Source organism: Anopheles moucheti, chromosome 3 (genome assembly GCF_943734755.1).
Source record: "Anopheles moucheti chromosome 3, idAnoMoucSN_F20_07, whole genome shotgun sequence".
Classification (NCBI taxonomy): Eukaryota; Metazoa; Arthropoda; class Insecta; order Diptera; family Culicidae; genus Anopheles; species Anopheles moucheti.
This window is the reverse complement of record NC_069141.1, coordinates 30,957,264-30,982,486: the sequence shown is the minus strand read 5'-3', so window position 1 is coordinate 30,982,486 and position 25,223 is coordinate 30,957,264. Positions and strand designations below refer to the sequence as shown.

At 44.1% G+C, this 25,223-nt stretch overlaps 1 protein-coding gene across 1 annotated transcript in view; it reads right to left on the bottom strand.

Moving 5' to 3' along the window:
* Window positions 1-12,012: 12,012 nt before the first annotated feature.
* Window positions 12,013-25,223, bottom strand: part of LOC128301703 (ankyrin repeat domain-containing protein 29) — a 198,137-nt gene continuing 184,926 nt past the window's right edge. The window contains exons 4-7 of the mRNA XM_053038296.1: window positions 24,056-24,154; window positions 23,134-23,232; window positions 14,099-14,296; window positions 12,013-14,026 (exon numbers count right to left, since the gene is read on the bottom strand). Of these exons, the coding sequence (XP_052894256.1) occupies window positions 13,652-14,026; window positions 14,099-14,296; window positions 23,134-23,232; window positions 24,056-24,154 (771 nt within the window). The 3' untranslated portion in view covers window positions 12,013-13,651. The remainder of the gene's footprint in view (window positions 14,027-14,098; window positions 14,297-23,133; window positions 23,233-24,055; window positions 24,155-25,223) is intronic.

Below are 25,223 nucleotides of genomic sequence, written 5' to 3'. Positions count from 1 at the left end.
ACACGCACCCACCGTGAGGGCATTAAGGAGAAATGGCAGGGAACACGGGACGGATGCGTACGTCGGTAGTGCGAAATGTGTGTGCATGATTGAAGGTGATGTGGTGGACCTTTTTTCCCAACTTTTCTCTTGGTGTGTGTGTGTGTTCTTGAAGGGAACTCGAGCTTCGAAATGGGGCACCAGAATGGACCCAATTTAAAGTATTGTATTTCAGCATCATTTGAGCCGTTTTCGTGTTCGCAACAAAAATATAAAACTTACCGAACGACGGTAGCACAGCACCACGCTTCACGAAAGGATAATCGATTCTTTTTTAGGAAGAAAATATTGTCTAAAAGTGTGCTCTTAAATCGCTACAATTTTTGTTCGTTTTTACTTAAGAGCCGTGTCTCTGCAAAGAGTATTTATTCTATAAGCTGTGTTCTAAAAAAATATCCATTTGAGAGGTCCATTCCAAACACTCTTCAGATCTGATTTATTCATTTAAAACATTTTAAAAAGTGTTTTTTGTTTTAATAAAACCAACTCAACACAATTAAACAACGGGTTCAAAGTGTTTCTTTATCGCTTCACAACGCTTGATAAAACGGCAATACGAAAACAATTTCCAATAAAAATTCTTCCATCTCGAGCACCCAACCCCACGATGGTTACATGCAAAAACCTTCCTTCAACCGAAGAAGGCTTAAATCAAAATTGGATGGACCTGAAAAGTGGATGGATTGTAGTACAAACCGGTGAGCTGATTTGCACACAATATCCAACCACCCCGTTGGCACAGCAACCCATCCGAACATGGGCTACTGCGTTCTGATGTGAACCTACAAACGAATCCAAACGATTTGCTCCACAAAGCCTATCCATCCATCCATCCATCCATCCGTCCATCGCGCATCCATTGATCGAACCCCACAAGGACGGGCAATTTGCGTGATGTGGGGAGAGGAAATCAAAACCGAACTGTCCCCCCGAAATGGGAAAGGGAAATACACAAAACGTAGATAAAAATTGTCACAAGCTGAATGAAAGAAAAAAAAAAGGCAACGAGCACGAAGAAACGGAATGTAAAGCAAAAGGGCACATTGTGAAAAACAAAGCCCAAAACGATTCGCTCATTTTTCGCCCACATCTCTGCTGCGTCCAGCAATCCTCCTACGGTGAACTTTGAGATAGAGCGCGAAAGAAATAGGAAAAGCACACGGAGAGACTGCCGATAAGGGCCGTAAAAGGACTTCCGTGGCATTGTTCCGTGGCGACGTTCGCGCGAGGACTTTTGCACGGTTTCGTTCGATTGTGGTCGCGAGGTCTTGCGCTTACGCGTTCGGAGGACAATACGCTGCGGCGTCCGTTCAACTACACTGTGCTGTATTAAATTGTGGTATAGATGGGCAAGCTTATTTTATGGTTTTAAGAAGCTGTTTTGCAGTACAGGGCAGCCCTCGAGATACGCGTTTCCTATTTTAAGTTGTTTTAGGAAATTTGACAGATGAGTTAATTTATGGCACAAAATTTAATTAAAATGGTGATAAATTGGTCAAAAATACCTTCCTTTTTCCATATAAAATATTTGGTTTTATTTGATTTTATTGTACTATTTCAAAAAGTCGCATAATTTGAAGAAAAAATTAAATGCAGACAAGAAAGTCGACTCTGTGCCTTTGAAGTATAAACGAAATTGGACCAGAATTCGACTTACGCGGATATTCGAGATACGCAGATTTTATACAGGGTAATAGACGTCCGCTATAATAGTGTATCGCGGGGACTGCCTGTACAGTCATCTCCCAACTTACGCGATACTCGAGTTTTGACAGTTCGTGCAGTTTTGTTTGTGGAATTCAACTTTTGATTTGTCAAACTTCAAATGTTCATTAAAACATTTACATTTTTACATTTTTATTTTATAAACATAATTTTTGATAAAAATTTAACCTAACGATTTTTTCTTCCGATAAATAAAAAAAACCTAATTATCGAAATAAACGTAAAAATATCAATTATTAATGTGCTTTGTTTGGTCAAAAGATGAATTAAATCTCTGAATAATCCATCCGTTTTTTAAAGTTCTGATGTTTTTTGTTGTTATTTTTAGTAAAAAGATTATATTACAGGGTTTTTTGAGATGCTGAGTTGCACTGCGATTGTGATATCATGTGCTTGCACTCAAGTATGCCTGCTGGGCCGTTGAAATGTAAGGCCGTTGAAATGTCATGTGCTGCGCTTAAGAGGCGAATGTAGCTGCCCAGCTCAAAGCCTCTATAAAAACAACGAACAACAACATGTGCGGCGCTTGTGATGATAGGTGCTTGCGTTGTTCTATCATCTGAAAAACCCTGTATTTATTGCATTTATCGCATTAAATATGCTTAATTTCATGAAAAATACAGTAAATGTAATTAACAATCATCGTCTGGCTGTGAAAATTCATGCTAGGACACGTGTATACTCCCCGGATCGTACTTCACTTCTACCGTCGTACTTTTATTGCGGTAAGCTGCGCTGCGATTCTAACATCACATGCTTGCATTGAAGTATGCATGCTGCGGTTATGGTGTCTAGTAAGAAAGTTGAAATGTCGTGTTGCACTGTTGAAAATTGAAATGTTGTTCTATCATCTGAAAAACCCCGTAATGTCATGGAGTGTAGAGGAAGAACAACTCCAAACAATAAAAGAAAATGTGAAATTTACTTCGAAAACTTATTAAAAATAAGAGGAAATAATTATTAGTTTAAAATAATTTGAAATCTTTCCTTTCCAAAAAAAACCTTCATTGCTTCTCGCATAAAGCGCTTTTAAGATATAAGCTCATAGTGTAAAATATTTTACTAGTCCCACCATAACGGTGATTGCTGAAGTAAAATTAGTTCAAAAATAGTAACCATCAAAATGGGACATTTCTTAATCTCGCTTTCGCCATAAGTATACCCGTATACCTGTTGCAACCATGTGCAACACAAGGCGAAAAGCATGCTTTCGCGCTTGAAAACTTTTCGCGTCCAATACGATCGCCACATTTTTCCGATTGTACGGCGCGCGCTTTATTTGGCACCAGAAACTTCACCCCCTTAATGCACACACATCGATGCCCTTGAAGCCTTCCGTTTCTGGTGTTTGTTTTGTGCTTCGCGTTGCCGGGACACAACTTTCGGTGGAGACATTTTTCCCCAAAAACATGCACTCAAAACAGCGAAACAAAAGGGAGGAAGTAAAAAAAATCACACCGTTCACGCAACGACGAATGGCGGGGCGACGACGCTGTCAAAACGATTATCGCCTTCACACTGCGCCTTCTCGCAATGCGCCTTGACAGCAAACGATGCGAGATGAAGTCGAAAATTAAGTGCAACACTTTCCATTATTGGATTTAATGCATTGCGAGCGGGGTGCCGGGCCGCTCCAGGCTCCTCGTCGCCCATTTTTGAGACTTGTAACCGCCGCTCGGTAAGGGGTAAGGTAAAAGTTGCCATCCTTCTTACCATTCGTGTTTTTGTTACGGTTCATGAAATCATTCGATGAATTTTGTTGTGTTCGCTGCACCTTCCTTCATCCCTTCAGCCCCAGTTGCAGGCTGGAATGTACCAATTATTTTTTAGAGCGCTCATACCACACTCGCGCAAAAATAGTAACAAATATTTACTGTCCCTTCATCGCGCCGGAAATAATTCGTTTTTCTGATATTGTTTGCGTTTCCTTTGCGCTTCCATAAAACACCGAACCGAACTGCTGTGCCTGCGTCGGGATACGGACCGCAACAGCAGACAAACCACAAGTCGAACAGAACTTGGTTCGTCGGTTCGGGCTTCACGGTGGCGTAGGTTGTACCAAAATTGGCCTAATTGGCATTGGCCCTTCGCTCTAGCCCCGCTAAACATGCCCAGAGAGGGCGGGAAGGAAGGCAAGATAATTAGAGCAACGGATTCCAGCAGAATAAACCGCGCTGCTGCTCCAAGCAGAACTTTGCCGACTGCTAACGCATTTTTCGAATAGTCCCCGTACCGTCGTCCCGGTTCCCGAAAAGGGTTCGCGAATGCGGGATGCGGGAGTTTTTGGTGGAAAAAACCGCGACATTTCGCTAGCGAAAATCCAAACGGCATAAAATACCCTCGTACCTTCGTGGACGGGGTGTGATTTGCCGGGTGACACAGTGCGCGTACACCGAAACAACACCGTGACAGGAATGTCAGGTTTCCATCACGGTGAAACGGAGGTCACCAGCAACGGTCGGCAACCGTACCTGAACGACAATGGTAAAAGTTTGATCGGGTTTCGGTGATTCGAGGTTTGCCCCCGGAAAGTGCCTGTAACAATGTGAAAACCAACGCTCACCGGTCGCGAACTGTCAATCAGACGACTTGGAAGGATTGGAAAAAGAAGTTTAACTGTGACGATGCGCATCCACCGCTCGTCGGGTACACTAATTGCCACTAGAACCCGTGTTTGTTCAACATCCACAGCCGACGACCGATATCAAAAGTGTAATTCAATTCGATGGAAAGCATTAGGTTTATGCTGAACCTATTTATAGTGAGTTCCACATAACTCGCTCAGATGTATGTCAATTGTGAGATCAAGCACAAACACGGATGATTAAATTCCTTCGAATGCACTTGTATGAGTTATTCCTGTGCACAACTTATTGGCATTCATTGTTCTATCGAATGAGCGACATTTATATTTCACATCCTGCACTGCGGAAAAGGATTTACATACAGCAGAGGCATCAAATGAATTCATTGGAAATGTCTGTAACAAGAATTTTCAACGAACATATGATCAACATACTTCATGTCGTTAAGGGGACATAGAAATAGGGATTATTTTCATTGCAGAAATGTTCCCTAGAAGCAATCCGATGCAGGAAGAATTGATTGAGTTTTTATTGGTCAACAAACACCGAAGGTTTCGCGTGTTTCAAGTCAGGGATGGGCAACCACTTGTTTGAGGTTAATTGTCAGAAACAAAAAAGGTATCTTGGATTCATTTTATGAGCAAGCTTCGAAATTCAATCTTAGCAACATACGTAAATGAGGATAGAGCAGACATGTCAAACATACCTTCCCGTAAGGTCTTTGAATCCGGCCCGCAAAGGAATAACGAGAACATCGATTTTTATATCGATATTTTTATATTCTAATAAATATAAATAAAAACAAAATGCGTTCAAGATTATCACAAAATCATCTCAATAGTGTATTAAAAGGTGCTTGCACCCACACAATGAAACCTAATATTCAAAAGTTAGTCGAAGATAAAAGGAAGCAGGTGTCAGGAAAATCAGGAAATTTATAATGTTGAACATTTACATACGGAAAAATATAATTTTTAAAGTTTTTTACTGTTAGTGATACTATTTTTTTTTTGTTTCATTAGATCGGCCTGGCCATATCGACTTATTTTACCACGTAGCCGGATAATCAGTCCTTGCTACGGGGGATTGGTCCGGATGGGATTTGGTCCGGTCCGTTCGTGTGAAGACCGGCTCCGCTACCTTCATGCCACCGGGTCGCTCCTTGATACTATAGTGATACTATAATACGACGGAATTTAATTTTCTTACTAACTTCTCACTGACTTACTAACTTCTTACTACTTCTTCCTATGATTGCATACAATGGAATAAATGTATCTAAGAAACATAGTAACTTAGAACAATTTTTGGAATTTGAATGTCTTTGCAAGAATGTTACGTACACACATATCCATACATAAGTATATCCAAATATGGGATATGAATTATGCCGTGTGTAACTTTAATTTTAAATCATAAAAAATGTCCAGGCTGGATGCATGTAAAGTAAAAAGTCAAAAAGGTTTTGGCCAAAACACAGAAGTGATATTTTTAGAGTTGGCCCGTAACATTGTTTTTATCAGCAAACCAGTCAAAATGAGTTTGACATCACTGGGTTAGAATAACAAACATCTCATTCCTCCCTTTAATATTGAAATTACTTTGAAAAACAAAATTTAAAATTAAGTTGTGCAACCCTGATATTAGACATTAATCAAACCTTCCGTTTTTTTGTTGCTTGATTCCTTTCGTCCCCAAAAGGGCAACAAAATTTAAAATTAAGTTGTGCAACCCTGATAATAGACATTAATCAACCTACCGTTTTTTTGTTGCTTGATTCCTTTCGTCCCCAAAAGGGCTTCTAAGTAAATGAGTTATTTGCCTTTCGAAAAGGCACTTCACAACTATTCCCGTGCGTTGATTAAACAAAACCAAGGCCAATTTCATGACACAAAAAACCCCCCCCCGAAAAGTACTTCCTAGTTTTCTTTGCCACCTCTGATTGATTTGTGATAATGCCATCAATGTTTGTTTTATGATCCCAGGCAACGACGATGGCGTCGTCACGAAGGCCGACCACCATTGTGTGTCGTAAAAATTTTAACAACTACGCAAGGGGGATAAGTAATTGCAAAACGACCAAACTTCCGGTAGCATTCCACACCCGGTCACAAAGCGGCTGTGGAGCAACGCAAAAAGGAACCCAACTTTCCTAATCACCGGTGTGTGTGTGGTAAAGTTGATTTGGTATAGTTTTTTTTTCGCTCTTCTTTTCTGAGTGGAAAACTAATTTCTTCCACCCCTTCCACTTTAAATTAAGAATTGCAACAAAAAAAACCTTCAAATTGAATACCTTCCACCGTGTTGTTGTAATGCGTGTAATCTTTCCCGGTTTTTTTGCCCGGTGTTCTCTTTTCGGAAGGAAAAAGGTGCAAAAACTATATATTTGTTTTTTTTTTCGGAGGGTTTTACTATGGTCAAATACATACAAAACATTGCACACTTAACAAACCAGCAAAACATACAGAAATAAAAAAGTAAAAACTTCATCAAACAAAACGAACTCCAAACCAGCAAGTTCGTTTTTGCCTCGTTGCGTTAATGTCCTTAAAGAAAAGTGGAAGTCATTTTAGAACGATCTTTCTCCCTCCCTTCCCTTCCCTTACCTTACGGCAAGCGCGGTCACACATTATATGCTGCGACGTGTCGATACGTTTGTATACTTTACGTTTTGTAAGGATGGTTTGAATTTGTCAGTTTTGCTAATTGTGAAATATTTCCTTCGGCACGCAATCTGCCCCGAAGGGCTAAAGGGGTCTCCTGACGCCGGTTTTAAGGGGACCGGGAGCAGTGCAAATGGAATGATGAAGTAGCACAACACGGTACGATTGCATCCAGCCGGGGGGAGCAGCTGGGAGCTCAAAGGAGCATACCAAGCACAAACTACCAGCTCGACAGCACTTAAGTACATTGCGCACACGCACAACACCGAACCGTTCCGAAAGCAACGTGAAGCATGAAGTGAAAAAAAGAGAGAAGTTAAGTGTTAATGTAGGTAGAAGTGGAAGGAAAAGGTGAACAAAAAAGCAGCCACAAACTGTAAATGAGCCTGGTTTCGATGCACCCGGCTGCTTGGGGAGAAGATAAGGCGGACACATGACAACAGCACTGGAGGGGGAACTGACGAAAAAAAAATGTGAGAAAATGTGTTTTTGCACCCTTGCATTTCGGAAGGACCCTTCCCTTCCTTGGTTGTGCCATCCCGACGACCCTCCGAAGACGGAAGTGAAGCCCGTCCGTTAATGTCCTGCTTGATGATGTTACTTGATTAACTTTCTTCTATTTTCGCTTAATTCTCAAACACCCGTGTACGATGTTTTGTGTCCTGTCCTGTGTCTTCATGAGGACTCTTTGTCTCTCTCTCTCTCTCTTTCTTCTCTTTGATTGTACACTTAATTTTGCCATTATTCACAATAATTAGCACCGTATACCCTGGTTCCTTTCGTGGCACAACCAAAGAAAACAAAAAAACAAGTATCAGTTAAGATCGGTTCGTTTATTTGCGTCCTCAGCGATAACTGATCGTTACCTCAGATAATACAAAAAAGAAACACAACGAAGATAAAGTGAACCAAAGCGATAGAGTGATGTGAAAATGTCACACCAAGCGAGTGTTGTGTGGTAACCGTGTGCCGTCGATTCGGATCCTTCCGAGCCAGGTCCGGCCGAAAGGAACTTTGGTGGTACCATTTGCCGCCACCCAATTTTGCGGACCCTTTTCGTGTCAACAATGGTTCGGTCCCTTTAATTAAATTACCAACACGGCAAACGATGCCGAACCAGCACGAAACGCACCTCTAAATGCGGGATCCTCCTCTGTCGGGATCGTTACATCTGCCAACGAGAGGGCCCACCAACGAGAAGGAGGGACGGAAAGCCGCGAGTTCCCAATATTTTGGGGTTTTTCTTTTCTTCGCTCGTTTCGGTTTGAAGAACAAGCGCGCATAATTACAAATTGCACTTTTTCGGCGTTCTCTGCTCTCTCTCTCGGGGTGTCATTCGGCGTGTGGATGTGGACAACGGTGCGAGACTGAGGCTGGGAACGGTTGGGAAGCGGCATCGAAAAGAAGGTGCGAAATGCGGAACCGTCTTTCGGTAGGCGCGATCGTAGCGCGCCCCGCATAAAACCCAATCGTTTGTCGGTGCCCTTTTGGGCCGTGCCGTGATGGGGAGTAGTGGTGTGTTGGTGACCAACTTCACCCTTACCCGGTTTCTTTCTTTTTTTGCGATCTGCCGTTTGCGGCACGACGATGCCGCCGGGGACGGCTCGACGCTTTCCGGCAGCGGATGACCAAAAGAGGAAGGGAAATGGGTGGCGTTAATAAGGGGTGTGTGTGTGCGTGAGGATCGAGGTGTGGAACCTTGTTAGCTTCGATCGAGTTAGCTCGAAGCTCGCCCGAAAGGGCCTCATGCTTGTGGGGTGTAGTAGAATTTGCGGCCAATGCTACTGAAGCAATGGACTGAGGCAAATGAACAGTGAAGGATAAAATTGCAAGTGGATGTTTTGTGTGTTTAAAAGAGTTATAAAAATGTGGATTCTACCTACGGTGGGTTCGAGGGAGGAAAGTAAAACTAAATTATAGCATGAAATGTTGGGAAACGTAAAGAATTCCCCACGAATACCGAACAAGACAACTGCACCCAGCTGAGCATTAAAGGGCGTACAAATCAATTAAATTCATAAATAAGCCTGTAAACCTTATTAAGCTTCTTAAATACTACTCATGTGACTAATGTACCTCATTTTATATCAGTGAAATTGAGCCTCCAAGAAGCATCTGTAATAAGTAGGCTCTAATCAATACTATCAGCGGGGAGGCTCTGTGGCATGATGGTAGCGGCGTCGGTCTTCACACCGAACGTCCTGGACCAAAATCCCAATCGGACCAATCCCTCATACATACGCAGGACTTAATTACCCAGCTTTCTACGGTTAAATAAAATCCACAGAGAAATTTAGAAATGGCAGGACTTTTAAGAGACCTCTTTTTCAGGTTGTAGTGCCGATAGAGGAAGTAGCAGATTCAAAACTATCTCAGACATATAGAATTACCAAGAAATGTATATCCACCTCTTCTCACTTAAATCGATTTCTCAAATATTTTCAAGCATACAATTGATCTTCAAGATCACTGAAGAAACTTGATCTTTCAAGATCTCTTGAGTAATTTAGCAAACATTTTCAACCCTCAAGGCCTCGCAAATTGTACTCCAATAAAATCCCCAGAATTTGTACATTTCAAGAAGGACCAAGAACCTAGGCAGACTTGTGCGTTACCCCCCCACCTGATAAAAGGCGTTAACGATTGCCTTAACCGTGTAGAAAATTGCACTCCTATTTATCCATGAAACTAACCACTTAAAGACGAATTCGATATGCTTTGCAGCTTGTTGAAGCTTATGCGCCACAGATTTCCGACCATCACTGTCACGGGCCACAGTTCCCGGAATGCCCCCTTTTGTACCCGAAACCGCCCAATCTCCTGTACTGCAGGCGCTCCCACAATTTACTTCCCTCACGTTCGGCCACCCTCTATCATCGGCCATCACAGGCCCGTGTGTTCCGATGGACGGTGATGATCGATGGCGAAAAGAACCGAAGGTAACATAATCAGCGTTAACCACCTCGCTGCTGCTCCTCGCGGGAGTTTTGTTTCATTTTAATGCTCCGATCTGCCGATCCGTCCTGCGACTAGACGACTTATTGGGGAACCGAAAACAAAAATACGGAAAAAAAACTGAGTACTTTAAGACCCGTCTCGTGCGTACCTTGGCCGCTTTACCAGAGAGAACATATGAAGCCGAGTTCACCCCGAAAACGATCATCCTGCGTTTTTTTTCTTTTTGCGCACGATCATTTTTCTTCTGTGCACTGCGCTTTGGTAAAACACGACGGCGCACCGCTACCACCGGTTTCCGGCGCACACTGGGCCAGAACGCGCCAGAACTCGTTCCAATCGTGGCGTGAAGTGAAGGTGCAGCACACAACGAAACAGACACCCCCCGGGAGGCCTGCTTCTCTGATTGCACCGGACCATTGCACTAGGTGGCCGAAGGAAGAAGAAACAAAAAAAAAAAACGCCCCTACCAGTGGGGAAAAACGGCTAGAGGAGGTCGGGTGAAAGAAATAATTTAGGAGAGAAAATCGACATTTGATATCTTCTCGTTTCGCGCTTCGGTCTCGTTATTCAATTACTTCTACCATCCTTAACCGATCGCGAAGTGTGGTGAGAAGAAGATCGGCAAAAAAGGATTCGCTTTCGGTCGGTTCCGCAAAACGAGAGAAACTGGTAACGCAAATGAATGCCGCACGCCATCCATCCATGTCTCTCCAAGTGGTCCAGAAGTAGCTGGACGTATCGAGGCGAGTTAACGCACCCGTACCTTGCACCGACAGGACATCGCCGTGTGTACAATTTGTCTTGCATTTTTTTTTTCAATTTTTGCTGTTAAGAGCTGGTGCGTGTGGCGCACAACGTTTTCACACTCCGGTGTAAGATTCGGCAAGCAGAGGAGAAACCGTGCGTTGCGAGAGTGCAATTCTTCTCCGTGTGTCCCGCAAGAAAAGGTGCAAAACGGAAATTGACAACCGTACCAGGTACTCGTCGGCTTCACCGTGTCCAAAACTGGCCATTCGCGCATTGTGGTAAAGGAGGGCAAGCGAAAGAAACCCTGTCAGTAAGGTGAAATATGAGTTCCGTCCCGACGTGGAACATCCGCTTGTAACCACGATCCTTTCCCACTGCTCGCTTCACTTCACACAAACGCAACGTATCCTTTTGATCCCGTCCGGCCATCTAAAGCCCAAAAAAAAAAACAGAGTAGTGAAAGAAAACTTGCCGCAACTCCACAACTCTGAGAGCCACCGCGCGTGTGCTTGCTCAGTTAACATTGTTGAGATGGTTGATTGCATTTCTTGCAAACACCACCATCACACACGGGTCAACGTGCAGACGATTTATATGAAGCCGAAGCTGTTTTTTTTATGATCCATCCGATTGTATGTTCAATGAAAGCGCAATCACAGGTTTTTTATTATTCTCCCATAGATCACATTGAAGATCGATTATTGTAGTGATCGGCTTGGGAACAGGTACTCCTCACAACCATGAAGACAAATGCGTTGGACAGATTGTGTAAATCCATCCGTAATAGAACCGTCAACGTTAATGACAATTTCCCAAAGAAAAGGTCATTCTTGCGAAAGGTTATTTCCCGACCATAAATCACCAATAGTGTTGATGACACCTCCTTGCTCTTTTTTTTTCCACAAACGTCAAGAAAGGCCAGAAGACAGTTGAATTGAAATAGAACTCTTAAGAGTAGTTGAATGAGAGCTAAAAATAATTGTAAAATAAAATAACAATACGAAGTTCATAGACGGACATAACGGACATAACGCATAGGACACACTTACTACCACCATTGGAGTTAGCCGGAGTAAAAAAGCAGATCAAGTACCTTTAATATTTTCGGATATCGCATTCTTATGAAGCTGTTTTGAAAGAAGCAGAAGAGAAGCATAAATTAATTATGGAACTTTAGGGACTTTCAGCAAACAATTAATTATCTCACCTTTTGATATCCTCCGACGGGACCTGAGTCTGTGATATATCAGCTGGACAAAATCGGCGAACACTCACGAACACTTCGGATGCGTACATTTATTCGCGTTTAGATGCACTAGAACTAGTATTCGGGGCGTAACAAGCAACAAGTTACCTACCGCGAGCAGTACCCTAATTTTTCACTGAACTTAAAAGGCCTCCGGCAACACTTATTGCCGCTCGGTATTGCATTTAGAAGAAGAGGACAGCGGCTTTTTGGGGGACAGCAACATCCCAAACGCTTCGTAAGGAAGGAAGGAAATTGCTTGCGTTAACCGTATCTTTGCTTCATTCCAACATTAACACTTTCATTACACCCGCAAACGTTGCGCTGTGATCCACTAAAACGGTGTCGTCCTTCCATTTGCAGCGCCGCACACATCACAAATCAATGCATCCCTTTGCACTCTTCCACCGGGCACACAACATAGTGTCAGGTGAAGAACGTTCTGGTCTGGTTTTGCATGTTTTTTCCCGCCTTTTTTTTTGCTGCCTGCTCTTATCCTGCTACTGTTGGTCCGCAATGCGCAATATCCGTACCCGTTGGGCGGGATGAAAGGACCCACACGTGTATGTATGTGTGTGTGTGCTTGGGGATGAAAGTTTTTCATTTTCCCTGCACCGTTGGTGGTCGGGCATGATGATGATGATGGGCATTCGGAGGCCAGCAATAACGGGGTTTTTGCAACCGACGGTATCCATTTTCCCGCGGTGTCATCTTTCGCGTACCTCGCTATATATATATATACCCGTGTGCCGAAGGGTGCGCAGGACCCAGGACATTTTCATTGAAGTGGTTGTACCCGTTCTGATGTTCGATTTCAATCTCACTCACAGCGGGCGGTCCACCGAACGGGGAACCGCAGCGTTACACCACTAGCGAAAGGTTTCGCGATTTGCGGTCGTACCGGTAAAAGTATGCAGTAAATTCGGGGACGAACGAACCGGTCCGAGTGCGGTGTGAGAGGATGTGTCAATAGCAGAGTGCACTAAACTTCCGGTGTACAACCGGTTTAGCAGAGCGCGACGTGGCGTTCTTTGATCCTATGGGGACGGAGTGGGCTCTCTTAGCCTGTCTATCTTTACAGCTATCTAGCATTCGCTTGCCGATCCCGGTGCCCGTTAAGCGCCCGGCAGATTGTTCGTAGTCAGGGGTCAAATAATATTTCGTCTCCCTTCGCGGTAGCTGTGCAGGCAATAATAACGGATGAACGTAAAACGACATCGGGGAACCGCAAATGATTGTGATGGTCGCATAACATACCGATGGCTGTTCAAGAACCGTCACGACCAACAACTACTTGTGCATTGCATTGTCCGGAAAGGATCGTCCGGACCATTTACGTATCGGTAGGTAAATTTCTATTAAGTTTCACTTTTTTTTTGTGACGAATTAGTTGGAGCACATCGATGCGGGAAAACGTTTGGCTACGATAATGGAGGAGCATTTATGTCCCGACTATTTGAAAGCATCTTCCAAGTGTTCCTCCCCAGTGGACATGTAGTCTAAAAAGGAAGACACAACTGCATGGGAACGATCCCTATACTACACACTAAATAATGTTTAAGATTGTTTGAGTAAAGATTAAATAACAAAACACTTGGAAGGATTTGAGCGTCCGGCACACACAAACACCCTTTGCATGGAGCGGTCTGCCTGTGCCCGGGTAACAAGCGACACACTGTGTGAGTGTTTTAGCCCGTGATAGCTAGTGATGCTGCTCCAGCACCTTTAGATGTTTTGCTTTGGTTCGATGGAACCGTTCTTTTCGGTGTTCCTCCACCACCGTGCGGCTGTTGCTCGCGTTCCTTCAAGTACTGATGAACGGAGGCGAACTTTTGTTGCCGTGCAACTTGCAGTGGCGTATAGCCATCCTGGTTCGCGATGGTGTAGTCCGAACCGGCCGCTACCAGCTGCTTTACGATTGGGAGATGGCCAAACATCACGGCGGCATGGAGCGCTGTTTCACCGTTGGCAAGTTTGCCGAGCGCTGGTCGAAATTTGAGCAGCTCGTGCACGACCGCACTGTGTCCTTTGTGTGCCGCCTTGAACAGTGCCGTTGCTCCATCCTGCGAGGTACGGAAGAAAAGATACATCAACATCAGGAGTGGAGACACTTCGTACGTACTACTATTACTTACGCATCGTACCGCATCGACCACGGCTCCATTATGAAGCAATATCTTGACGACATGATCGTGGCCCATCTGTGCCGCTATCCACAGCGGTGTGGCGCCATCGTTCCGGGGTGCGTCCGGGTTCGCACCAGCAGCGAGCAGCAACTTCAGCACCAAACTGTGCCCGTTCTGCGCCGCTATGAACAGCGGTGTAGCACGGTCCTGTGAAAATAAGAGTGATGGCGAAGATGGAAGATGAGTAATTCTGAGCAGCAATGAGACACAAAGTGTGGAATGATAAATTTTGGGTATCGTAAACTTCCAGGAACCGATTCATTCTCGTCTACTTGGGAGGCCAGACCACTTTTAAAGGTGGGTGCGAAAATTTTCTCCCACGGCACTAAAAAAATGAGTTCCGGCTGACAAGAGTAATGCCCAATACGATGGTCTACGGTCTAAAGCAATCCGCAACCGAGCCGACTTAACCATCATTAGACGACGACGACGACACACTGGTGGATGGAGTTTTGTGGTTATGTATGCACGCGAAGCGGGAAGGTGGCATGCTTCAGGGAAAGACCTTCGGGTGTGACCTGCAACATTCTAGTGGAGGAAATTGCACACAGCCTCGCAGAAAAAACCCAACCAACCCTCAACACCGCCAACCACCAGCGATGGGGGAGTGTTTGGTAGTAAATCAACCAATTTACAGTTACGGACCTGACCTAAATCCCTTCCCGAGAAGACTTCTATAAATTACCGACCCCAAACCAAAAAACAAGCATCCCTTTCGGACAGCTGATGGTGATGATGATGATGATGGACGAAGGAAGTGGAAGATGCGGTTCCAGTGGGCTTCAAACCAGCTTAAAAACGCCAACAGCCACACCAAACCACAACAGTGCTCGTCGGCAGAGCGCTCGAATTGTACGAGAGTATTGCCGGGCGTGAACTACTTCTCCCTTCCCGCTTTGTCCCGCGTGTCTTTTGCGTGCCACCGATCCGACGATCCGACGAGCCTGCAGAACCGCAAGCAAATTAATCCCGCGGGCGCCCCAATACGGACGCGGTGGAAGTAGAAGAAAAAAAAATGGCGCACACGCTCTTCTCATTGAGCAAAAACCTTTTCATAATTCTTGATGATTTTTGCCCCACTCGAAGGGCCCGGGGAAAACAGGGGGCAGAATTCTGCGGGACAAATTCGTAAAGGCGCTGCATTTCGGGACACATCTTTTGATGGTTTTCTGGGGGCATTCTTGTTCCTTTTTTTTCCTCTTTGCTGTGAAACCGCACCTGAAGAGGCCCACCCGGTGAATCCTTCTGCTCGGTGGTTATATATGGTGGTTCGTTACTTTCTAAGCAAACCCTACCTTCTCGGAAGGCAAAAGAAGCTCGGGTAATCGTGCCAATTTTTCACTTTACCATCTTCTCGCTCAGAATCGACCTACTTACCCACGCTCTGATAGGCTGCTGGATCGTCATGGGGAATTTTAAGGCCAAAATTGGGATAGAAAAAGTGGAATCGTGTGCCATCCCACAAAGAAATTTTGCAAGATTACATCTTTCATTCGAACGATCGAAGAAATCGGTCACAGAAGCTATGCAACGATGCCCCGGTTTCAGGAGTCGTTAGAATCATATGCAAAACGTAACTTTTTATAGCTAGGAATAGGAATTGCACTCGGTTTTCGTATACATACAGCACCAGGCAAACTAGCATATTGAAGGGTAATAAGAGCAATAAAAACTGGTCACTTATCGTATTTACAACACTTTCGTCCTCACACAACTCTTGCCATGGAATGATAGACATTTATGGACGGTGATAAATTGGGCGAATGATGGAGCTGATGGGAAGCTTATGGCATTTCATGTGGCGTAGTAAGGTATTTTAAGTAAGTACAGGCAGTTCCCGAGATACGCTATTATAGCGGACCGCTAAAACCGGGGAAAATCCGCGTAACTCGAATTTCCGCGTAAGTCGAATTCTGGTCCAATTTCGTTTATACTTCAAAGTCACAGAGTCGACTTCCTTCTCTGGATTTTTCACCGAATCAGGCGATTTTAAGCAGAAATACATTAAAATAAGTTGGAAATAAAGGTTTTATGTGACAAAAAAAGGTATTTTCGACCAATTTTCATATTTTTGCTTAGTTTTTGTGCTACAAACTAGCTCAGCTGTCAAATTTCCAAAAACCGCGTATCTCCAAGTCCGCGTATAAGAGGAACCGCGTATCTCGGGGACTGCCTGTACTAATTTTAAGCTTCATAAATTTTAAGAAGGTCATGCCGGAACTAGCTTTATTTACAATTTATTTCATGGACGGTACTGGGTTGATCATTTAAAGATCTGCCAAAAAACTGATGTTATAAAGGGTGTCGCCGAAAGTATAAGCACGATTTCTACGTGACGTATCTAGTAAACGGATGGCGTAAAACAGCTGATTCTTGATATGCTTGATTGTTTACATTCAGAGGTACTAGCTAGTGCGTTAAAACTATTTGTTTTCAATAGCGTCTGTTGAAATGCGAGGCATTTCCGTCGAAAAGCGCAAAAGCACAAATGGTGCTCGACTCCTGACATTTCGTTAAGTCAATTAGCGAAATCGGAAGGTGTGAGTATCGGAGCCGTAGGAACCCCCATCCAAAAGTTTCGGGAGGAGTCCAGCTTCGAGAATCGAGCTTCGCCGAAAAGTGGCCGAAATTCTGGTCCTGTCGATCAGCGGTTGGACCGGGACATAGCAAAAGCGTTCGAGCAAAGAAAGGAAAATTCCATTCGCGATGTGGCTCAAAAACTGGGCATATCAAGCAGTAACATCCAACGTGCCAAGACAAGATTGAATTTAAAAACGTATAAGAAATATAAGAAACCGAAACGGAGTACAAAACAGGCCTCATGCGTTAATAAAATATCGGGCTCGGAAGCTGTACGTCAATAATCATGCATCGTGACGGATGATGAGTTGTTACTTAAATTTTGACTACAAAACTCTTCCGGGGAGTCAATATTACACCGTGCCTGAAAGCCAGGACGTCGAAGAAGCCGACAAATCTATATTTCTCGAACAATTCGGAAAAAAGGCGATGTTGTGGCAAACCATTTGCGAATGCGGGATGATGTCCGAACCGTTTAGTGATAACGGAGACGATGAGGACCGATCCCGACACCCGGGAGTGTTTGAATCGACGTTTGCTGCCCATGAAACGAAAACATGCTGGTCCAGTGTTGTTTTGGCCAGATTTGGCCTCTGTCCACTATGCCAAAGACACGATCGCATAGTATGAAGAACATGAGGTAAGGTACGTGCCGAAGAAAATGAATCTCCCGAACTGCCCTGATGCCAGACCGATCGAGTTATTTTGGACGCAAATCGTGGCACAATTGAGAAAGCTGCGGAGGACATCGACAGTTTTCAAAAAGACTGGAAGAAAGTGTCAAAAATCGTTCGGGACAAGTCTGTGCTGAACCTGATGGGAGGCGTCAGATCAAAAGTGCAATCATTAGCATACGATTATTATTATTTATTTTTGTTTTTTTGGAAATAGTACAGAACACTCCTCCAACTCTATTTATCAAATAAACATTCCGTTTCTAGAAAAGATTTTATTTTTTGTCTAACTTTTAAATCGTGGTTATACCTTCGGGGACTCCTTTTAATTAGCAAAAGCTGAGCTATTATTAAACAATTTTCCAATATAAGAACTGGACTTTAGCTTGAGGATACCTCCTCAAGGATGCTATAAGAAATCATAACCAAAATTTGTCATCCAACTGACGTTTACTAGTAAAAAGAGTCAAGTTCCAAGTAAGAATTTACATCTCCAAGAAATAAACTACTTCCTTCAGCATTTTTCACATCTCCAGGACATAAATTATCATCCTGCACCTGCATCCTTCTCATCCACGTGGAGAGTACACGTGTGCCAGTCAACATTTCCTACTCTTGGGAGATATTATCCCACAGCGCACAGCGAGGCGAGTGAAGAAATTGTGTCACTTAACGAACAAAACCAGAATATCGAGAGAGAGAGAGACAACACACCGGCGGTGTCCTTTTCTCAATATCCTGGACGCATTTTAAGTGCCCGAATGGCTCTTTTTTACGTTCTATTAAGCAAAATTTCCATTAAAATCTAAATTGTCCACATGCATCATTTATCTTCGTTTCATTAGAATTGTATAAGGTGCATGCGGCGCCGGCCGTCGTTTTATGGTGGGTCCCACGCTCACTGACCGTGCTCCTTCCGCATTTTGCATTTTGGTATCGGATTGCGCGTCGTCTCCGAGATCTGGAACGAGACCTGGAAATTGGGATGGAATTATTTCGTTCTCCTCTCTCGGTCCGCCTCCGGACGGCACACCGCCGGTGTGTACTTTGCGAAAGGGAAACCCCGGGGTTGGGTTGAATGGACATGGCCCGGCCGGCTGAAACTAATTTCAGCTCATCCACCCTACCCCGAACTGCTTCACCATTTACGCTTACCGCGACGCAACCAACCAACCAGCGGCCATCGGAAATGAAATCCAATCCGATTTTTCCCTCCGATTCGGCCGGTTGCCTAGAACACCGAAATTTTTCGAACCACTCCGAATGCAAAAGGGAGCATCTTTAGGACCGTTTTTCGCTTATGCTGCTGTGGGCCGTCGTTCAAAAGTCATCGTTGATTACAATGTTCACGAGTTTTAACAAGGGTGGCGTCGGCTGGCTGTGGCCGCTGCATAGCACCGAGCGCAACCGACAGCAAGCAAATGATGCTTCGCCGGATGCCTGCGGCAAACGGCGATGGCCAAACACCAAAAACCCCGGGAAGGGACGAATCGTGCCGCATCTCCGGCCCTCGCCTTGCTGCCGCCGGTGGTGGTGATGGTACGCGCGTCTTAATCATGTAATAAACTCATAAACATCGTTGCTAAGAAACGGCTCGTTTCCAGAACCCGGGGCGGACACCGCCGGTTCTCGGCGTAAAAGGCGAAACAGGAAAACTATCGTAACCCTCTAACGAGTTAAGGGGGATAGTGAGAGGGGGAGGCATCGGGCGGGCCGATATTTTCGATTATGCTGAACGCTCTGTTAGCGCGCTCGAGTAAGAAAGAGTGAATGCCAACGAGGAAAAAAAGAAGGCCAGAGAAGGTAAACTATCCCTGCCCAAAACCACCGACCGACCCGTTTCGCCCGATTGCCGGATTGTGGTGGAAAATTTTATGATTTGTGAACACAGCGTCCTCACCGCTGCGCGCTGCAATGTCGTTAACGGTTTTTTGTAGTTTTTGGTACGGGAATTGCTGCCACGATTTTTAATGCCCAATTGCGAAACCCGATTCGGCACGACGGAATTCATTGCTCTAGCATTTTTATATGCTCTATCGAGATGTGTGTGTGTGTGTGTACCGGAGATTGATTGGATACGGAAAGGGAATAAAAGGGATTTGGCATACGCACAACAATAAATGCATTTTATGACGTTTCAATCAATGCAGCAGCAGCGGCTGGGTTCGGCGGACGGTTGTTAGACACGAACGTGACTCACTGTTAGCGCTTTGATTGTGCATAGCAAATAGCGAACGGTTTCCATTTCCATTCCGTGTTTGCAGCATTACAGTGAGAAAATATTTAATTTGCCTAATAGGTGTATCAAATGGTTTGCTATAGTAGTGATGATTGCACTACATTTTATACAAACAATAAAATAACTCATAATGAATTACCTTGGTCGTCATAGGGTAATCTATCTTTTGGCAGCTTGAGTAAATTTGATTAAAATACATGAATTGGATCGTAAAAAGCCTTCAATGACACATCTACTAGTTGCCTTACTCATATGCACATAATTAGGATTGGGATTCGGTTGTCTGGTGTCATTTTAAAGACATGTTCTACGCTTCAGTAAGTTACCTCTTATGCCATTTTGGATACATAGAATTTATATAAAGTCCAGTTAAAATGTAAATGCAAGAGGATCTTCCACAAAATCTGTGTCCGATAAAAGTGCAAAAGAAATTCCTTGATTATTGCAGTGAGAAGACATATTATTTGCATATTAATAAATAACAAGTTTAGCATTTTATTACGGTGAGAGTGTACAAGATCAACCGAATATTTCTTTACGTTGATTCAGAGTTTTCCACGGGCTTCAGGGATGTATTCAACAATTATAAGAATGTGATAGATTCTCAGAATGGTAAGCAACTTTGTAAGGTCTTTTGTAAGAGATATGTGCTACTGGAAGCTTCCAATATGCATCCAATATGATCTGGTTGTTGAGATTAAGTTTGGAGAGAGTTTGGAATTGCAAATATTAATTAGAATCACACTCATTATTTGGGGCGACCCGGTCTTCACATGACAGGACCGGTCCAAAATCCCATTCGGAAAAATCCTACGTACTCCTACGTAATCCTACGTAAGTCTGACTATCCGGCTACGAATAAATAAAGTCAAAGAAAGCCAGAAATTACAGGCCCATACCTCTTGAACTTGTTGTGACGATCAAGTAGAAGAAAAAGAATCTTAATCACAATTTCAATTTGTTTCAAATGGAAAAAAGATTGCATAGAATTGCTCTGAATAATGGAAGAATCTAAACTACTACAAGACCTGTAAGGATACGAGTAGAATTCTCAACCCTCTCAGCGAAGATCCTTGAAGAACTGTTGCCACAGTAACCTTATTTATATGCTACAAACAAAATATTATATTAAATGATGTCATACCGGATACTGAAAACGGATCCTGAAAGATGTTCATTACGTGTGAACATTTGGAGAAAACAGTTAGACATATCCTTGCACATATCCAGCACAAGATGTGTCAAAGAAAGAGATAATTTAGATTTAGAATAATTTAGATAATATTTTAGCTAAAAAAAAAACTAAAAATGAAAGCAATATTTGGAACTTTGTTAAGAATATTGAACTATGGAATAGTTTGTGATGAAGTAAGGGAACTGGGATAAATGTTCAAATGGTGTAAAGCAAAGAGGCGAATGTTAGCGTATAATTAATGTATTTAGACATATTTCACAACAACACAGTATTAGTTTTTAGTACCTATATACACTATATTAGTTTTTAATGTAATACAGTTGCCATTTAACTACAAACAAATCGTCACTCACTCACTCACCACTTCTGACTCTCCAGCGCCCAAAAAAGGACAAATTCAACAGCAACGGTTCGCCCAATCTCTGTTTCTTTAGAACCAGATTTGCAAAACCTTGCTGTAAAACTACACCGAGGCACAAGTTTGCCGTGCGGCTCATTTATCAAAGGACCATTTCCCTTTCAAACGCACCGAACCGCTGCGCCATGTAATCCGGCTTGTAATGCTGCTACCTCCCACCACCCACAAAACAACTCGATTCCGTGACATGTTAATTACTCCACCACCAGTTCACCCTTGTCCCGTGTCTTGAAGGGTCCCTTCTTTTCCACAACCAGGCAACTAAGACATCCTCTTACCGATGATTAATTTATGGTTGGCGGAAAAACTCGACGTGCCCACCCCGTTCCACCGTCTCTCCGTCGCGGGAGAAAGTGTTTAGCGAGTGGCCACATGCGCCACTTCCCAAGGAGCGTGTGCATGAAAATGCTGCAGAGCCGGGAAAGTCTGCAAGCCCGGTTGCAAATCGTCATCCCATCCCATCATGCCCACCATTCCCGCGGCGTATCCGTCTCGTTTGCAGCCAAGCTCCAAAACAAGCGCTCGGGCACAAATTATGGTAGCATATTTTATTTTCACTTCACTTTTTCTTCAATTTAATCTCCATCCACCCCCAAAAAAAACGCCTTCTGCCGGGTGCGCGCTCTACTCGGAAGTTCTTAATCCTAAAGTTCGGTGGTGATGTCTTCGTTCCGGTGTACGGAATACACGGATCAATCAGGGCGCGGGAGGGCAGGGCTGCAGGCAGACGGCGAAATGAAGGCGTGAAGACGTACGATAAGCGTAATGAGAGGGCAGGGTGATGCGGGCTACACGATGTGCAAAAGCAATTTTTGCCCATTAGGAGGACTTTAATGAAGTAGAACGTTAATTTTTAATACACTCCTGCGGCTGTCGGTCGCTTGAGACGATGCTGCGGAGGTGAAGACGGTGAGTAGCCTGGCCCGTGGGTTGGAAAATCAAACACACACACACACACACACACACACATCTGTGATACACGATGAGATCGAACGTTCGATCTCCGGTGCCATGTTCGAACATGAACGCGCATCAAAAACTGATACATAATCTTCGACATCGTTATCAAAACTTTGCCGACGTTTTCTGAGGGCAATTTTGCTTGCCTTCCGTACATCTTGCTGGCTCTTTCACGCTAGTAGTCGATGGACGGGTGCGGTATGGGGTGCGTAATCTTCATCAAAACCAATACTTAAATGCACGGTTGCCTACGGGAATCGGGCGATGGAACGAGATGCTCATGCCCCCGTTGGCTCATCCTCGCTTCGGTACCAAAACTCCATCAACTTAAGACGTTCAACATCGGTTTTTATGATCGTCAGCTTGGTTGCTTCACCGCATCCCTCCTCTCTCGCGTGACCTTCTCCGCATCACGCTCCCGAAGGGCATGTACCGAAAAAAGGAGTAAATTAAACACCAATCATGATGCCACCGTCAAACCACCTTCCACGATTTTTCCAATGAGGAAAAGCGGAAATGGGTGTGTGTGTTTGTGTGGTATACGCGAGCGGCACTTTTTTGACGAGAAAATCCTTGATTGAATTTACCGTCACTACCGCCCAGCAGGCACTTCCTGTTTCACCGCAACAAGGATTCGATCGGGAAGAAATTTTCCAACGCGATCCATTTTCGCAGGCCAATGGAAATTTTCCGGCCAGCGTGGGGCCGGTGGATTGAGGCAAGCGAAGAAGCAAAAAGTAAAACACACTCCGAACGCAGACGACCAGCTACCGTAAGCCGTGTCCAGATCCGTCCCGGAGGCGGCGAGTTATTACACGGAAGCATCGGCATCGGTGGCATCGCAACCGTCTCTGAGACAGCTTGGTGGAAGTAATCCGAGGTGAAATAATGAAAACTAATTACGAAACCGAAACTCACCTTCATGCAGGCCTGCACGTTGGCACCGTGGCTTAGCAGCTCGCTCACCATGGCTTCGTGGCCACCCTGGCAGGCAACGAACAGGGGTGTCCCACCGTCCTAGAAGGGAAGAAGAAAAAAAATATGAGACAAGAAAAGAAACAAAAACGCACATTAAACAACATCATCATCCACCAGGACATCATCATAAATGGAGTATGGCGAACCGTAACGCGGTGTAGCGGACGTTTCAAACCAGGTGACAAAGGAAAACAACAAAAAAAGTATCAGAAAACAATAACGAAAGATTTAATTAAAGTAAAGAGAAAACCGAACATCCCTCTCTCACTCAGGTGGGAGGATCACTTTACGGAGGATCGCGCGAAAGAAAAGTGCATTCTTTGCATAACATGTTATTTTGTCCCCGTTGTGCGCAGATGCTATTCATGTTTTGGTTTTAATTTACTTCGACAGTTTTGCAAACAATGCATTCTATTTATTTTAAAATTCAGTGGTTGTGAGAAAGAATACTACATTGATTGAAAGGTAACAATAAAGCTTAAAGCTTTAATATTTTAAGCCAACAACTTTGTTGTTGACTCACAATACATGACGTCAATCTTGTCCCACCAAACAGTATAAAAGTGTTGCGAGTATCTGGACGAATATGATGTCTTTTAATTAATTTTACGTCATACCACGACTTTGCATAATATTGTACTTTGTACAATACATTTGCATAATACAAATTTATTACTTAGAAATGTATTCAACAGCTTGCCGGTACCGATTTACAACCATTATTTACGCTATCCTTTAACCACCCCGTCTAAAGCGCCCACTTCGCTAATGTTGATTTCCGCACCGGATACGGTTGCATTTGTATGTAAAAAATTAATAAACTCGTCAACAGCATTATCCTTCACCCGGCCAAGTTACTTACCACGGACGAACAGTCGACCGGTGCGCCCGCCTTTAGCAGTATCCTAGCAACATCCACGAAGCCACCCTGTGCAGCGAAGAACAGCGCCGTCGTACCGGTCTGAAACGTACCAGAGAGAGAGAGCAGAAAAGAAGCGAATCGAAACGGAGGTTAGTGGTATGCCTTCATCGTGCGCCAACGGGAAAACCCTTCCTCTTTCGGGTCACTAAAAGCGGACAGCAATAAAAAAAAATGTATGCTGTAACATGTACAGCAGATGCAAACAACAGTGTTCCAATTTGGTGCGGTAACTATAGCAACCTGCTGTATCGGTAGGAAAGTAGTGCCGTTGTCGCCCATGTCAGCAGGTCCAGTTGGTCCATCGGGCCATCACACACAGAGGGGACACACACACCGGGGTTATCATGGCAAGAAAAAATGGATCCCTCGTCTGGCCACATCTCCCACGACTGTCGGGGGTGAGTTTTAATGTAAAAATTCATTTTTCCCATGGTAACCCATAACTTGTCCCTTTCTTCCATCACGAAATGGTTTCGAAAACTACTGCCTGCTTGATGGGCAATACATTTTCGAGCTCAGAACACTGCTTTGCTCTTGTTTTGCTGAGTTTTCAACCGTCGTTTCATGCTTCCACTGTGCAATGAGCTGCTGCTCGACACATTTAGTAGCCGCCAAACGTGATGTGATGTCTTTGTTCGTCTGTCCCGGTGTGATGGGGATGAAATATTTCAGTAATGTTTCAACTTTTGCCAAAAAATGACATTAAACATCAGATGATTATGGTCGGGTTTAAGTGCAAAACGAGACCGTCGGGATGATGGAAAATATAATATATGTAACATTCCATACCGCCACATCGGCAGACGCTTGTCTCGTACATCTATTTGTACTTCTCGCTCAGCTTTCTGTTGCCAATTTCGGTAGAACCATTTCTACCAACCCAGCAACGGGGCTAAGTGTGTGTTACACATTCGACAGGAGCATTATATATCGTGCGAAAGGGGGAAATATTTTCCATTCACCCGAATCCATAAACTAGCAACAAAATTCAAACTGGAACGCGCTTTGGTTCGTTTCCTGGCTGGAATTAACCAGCTGGAAAGGATGTGAACACCGGAAGGAAGGCTCAACATTTTACCGGGCCGGAATGAAACCACCTCCCTCCCCA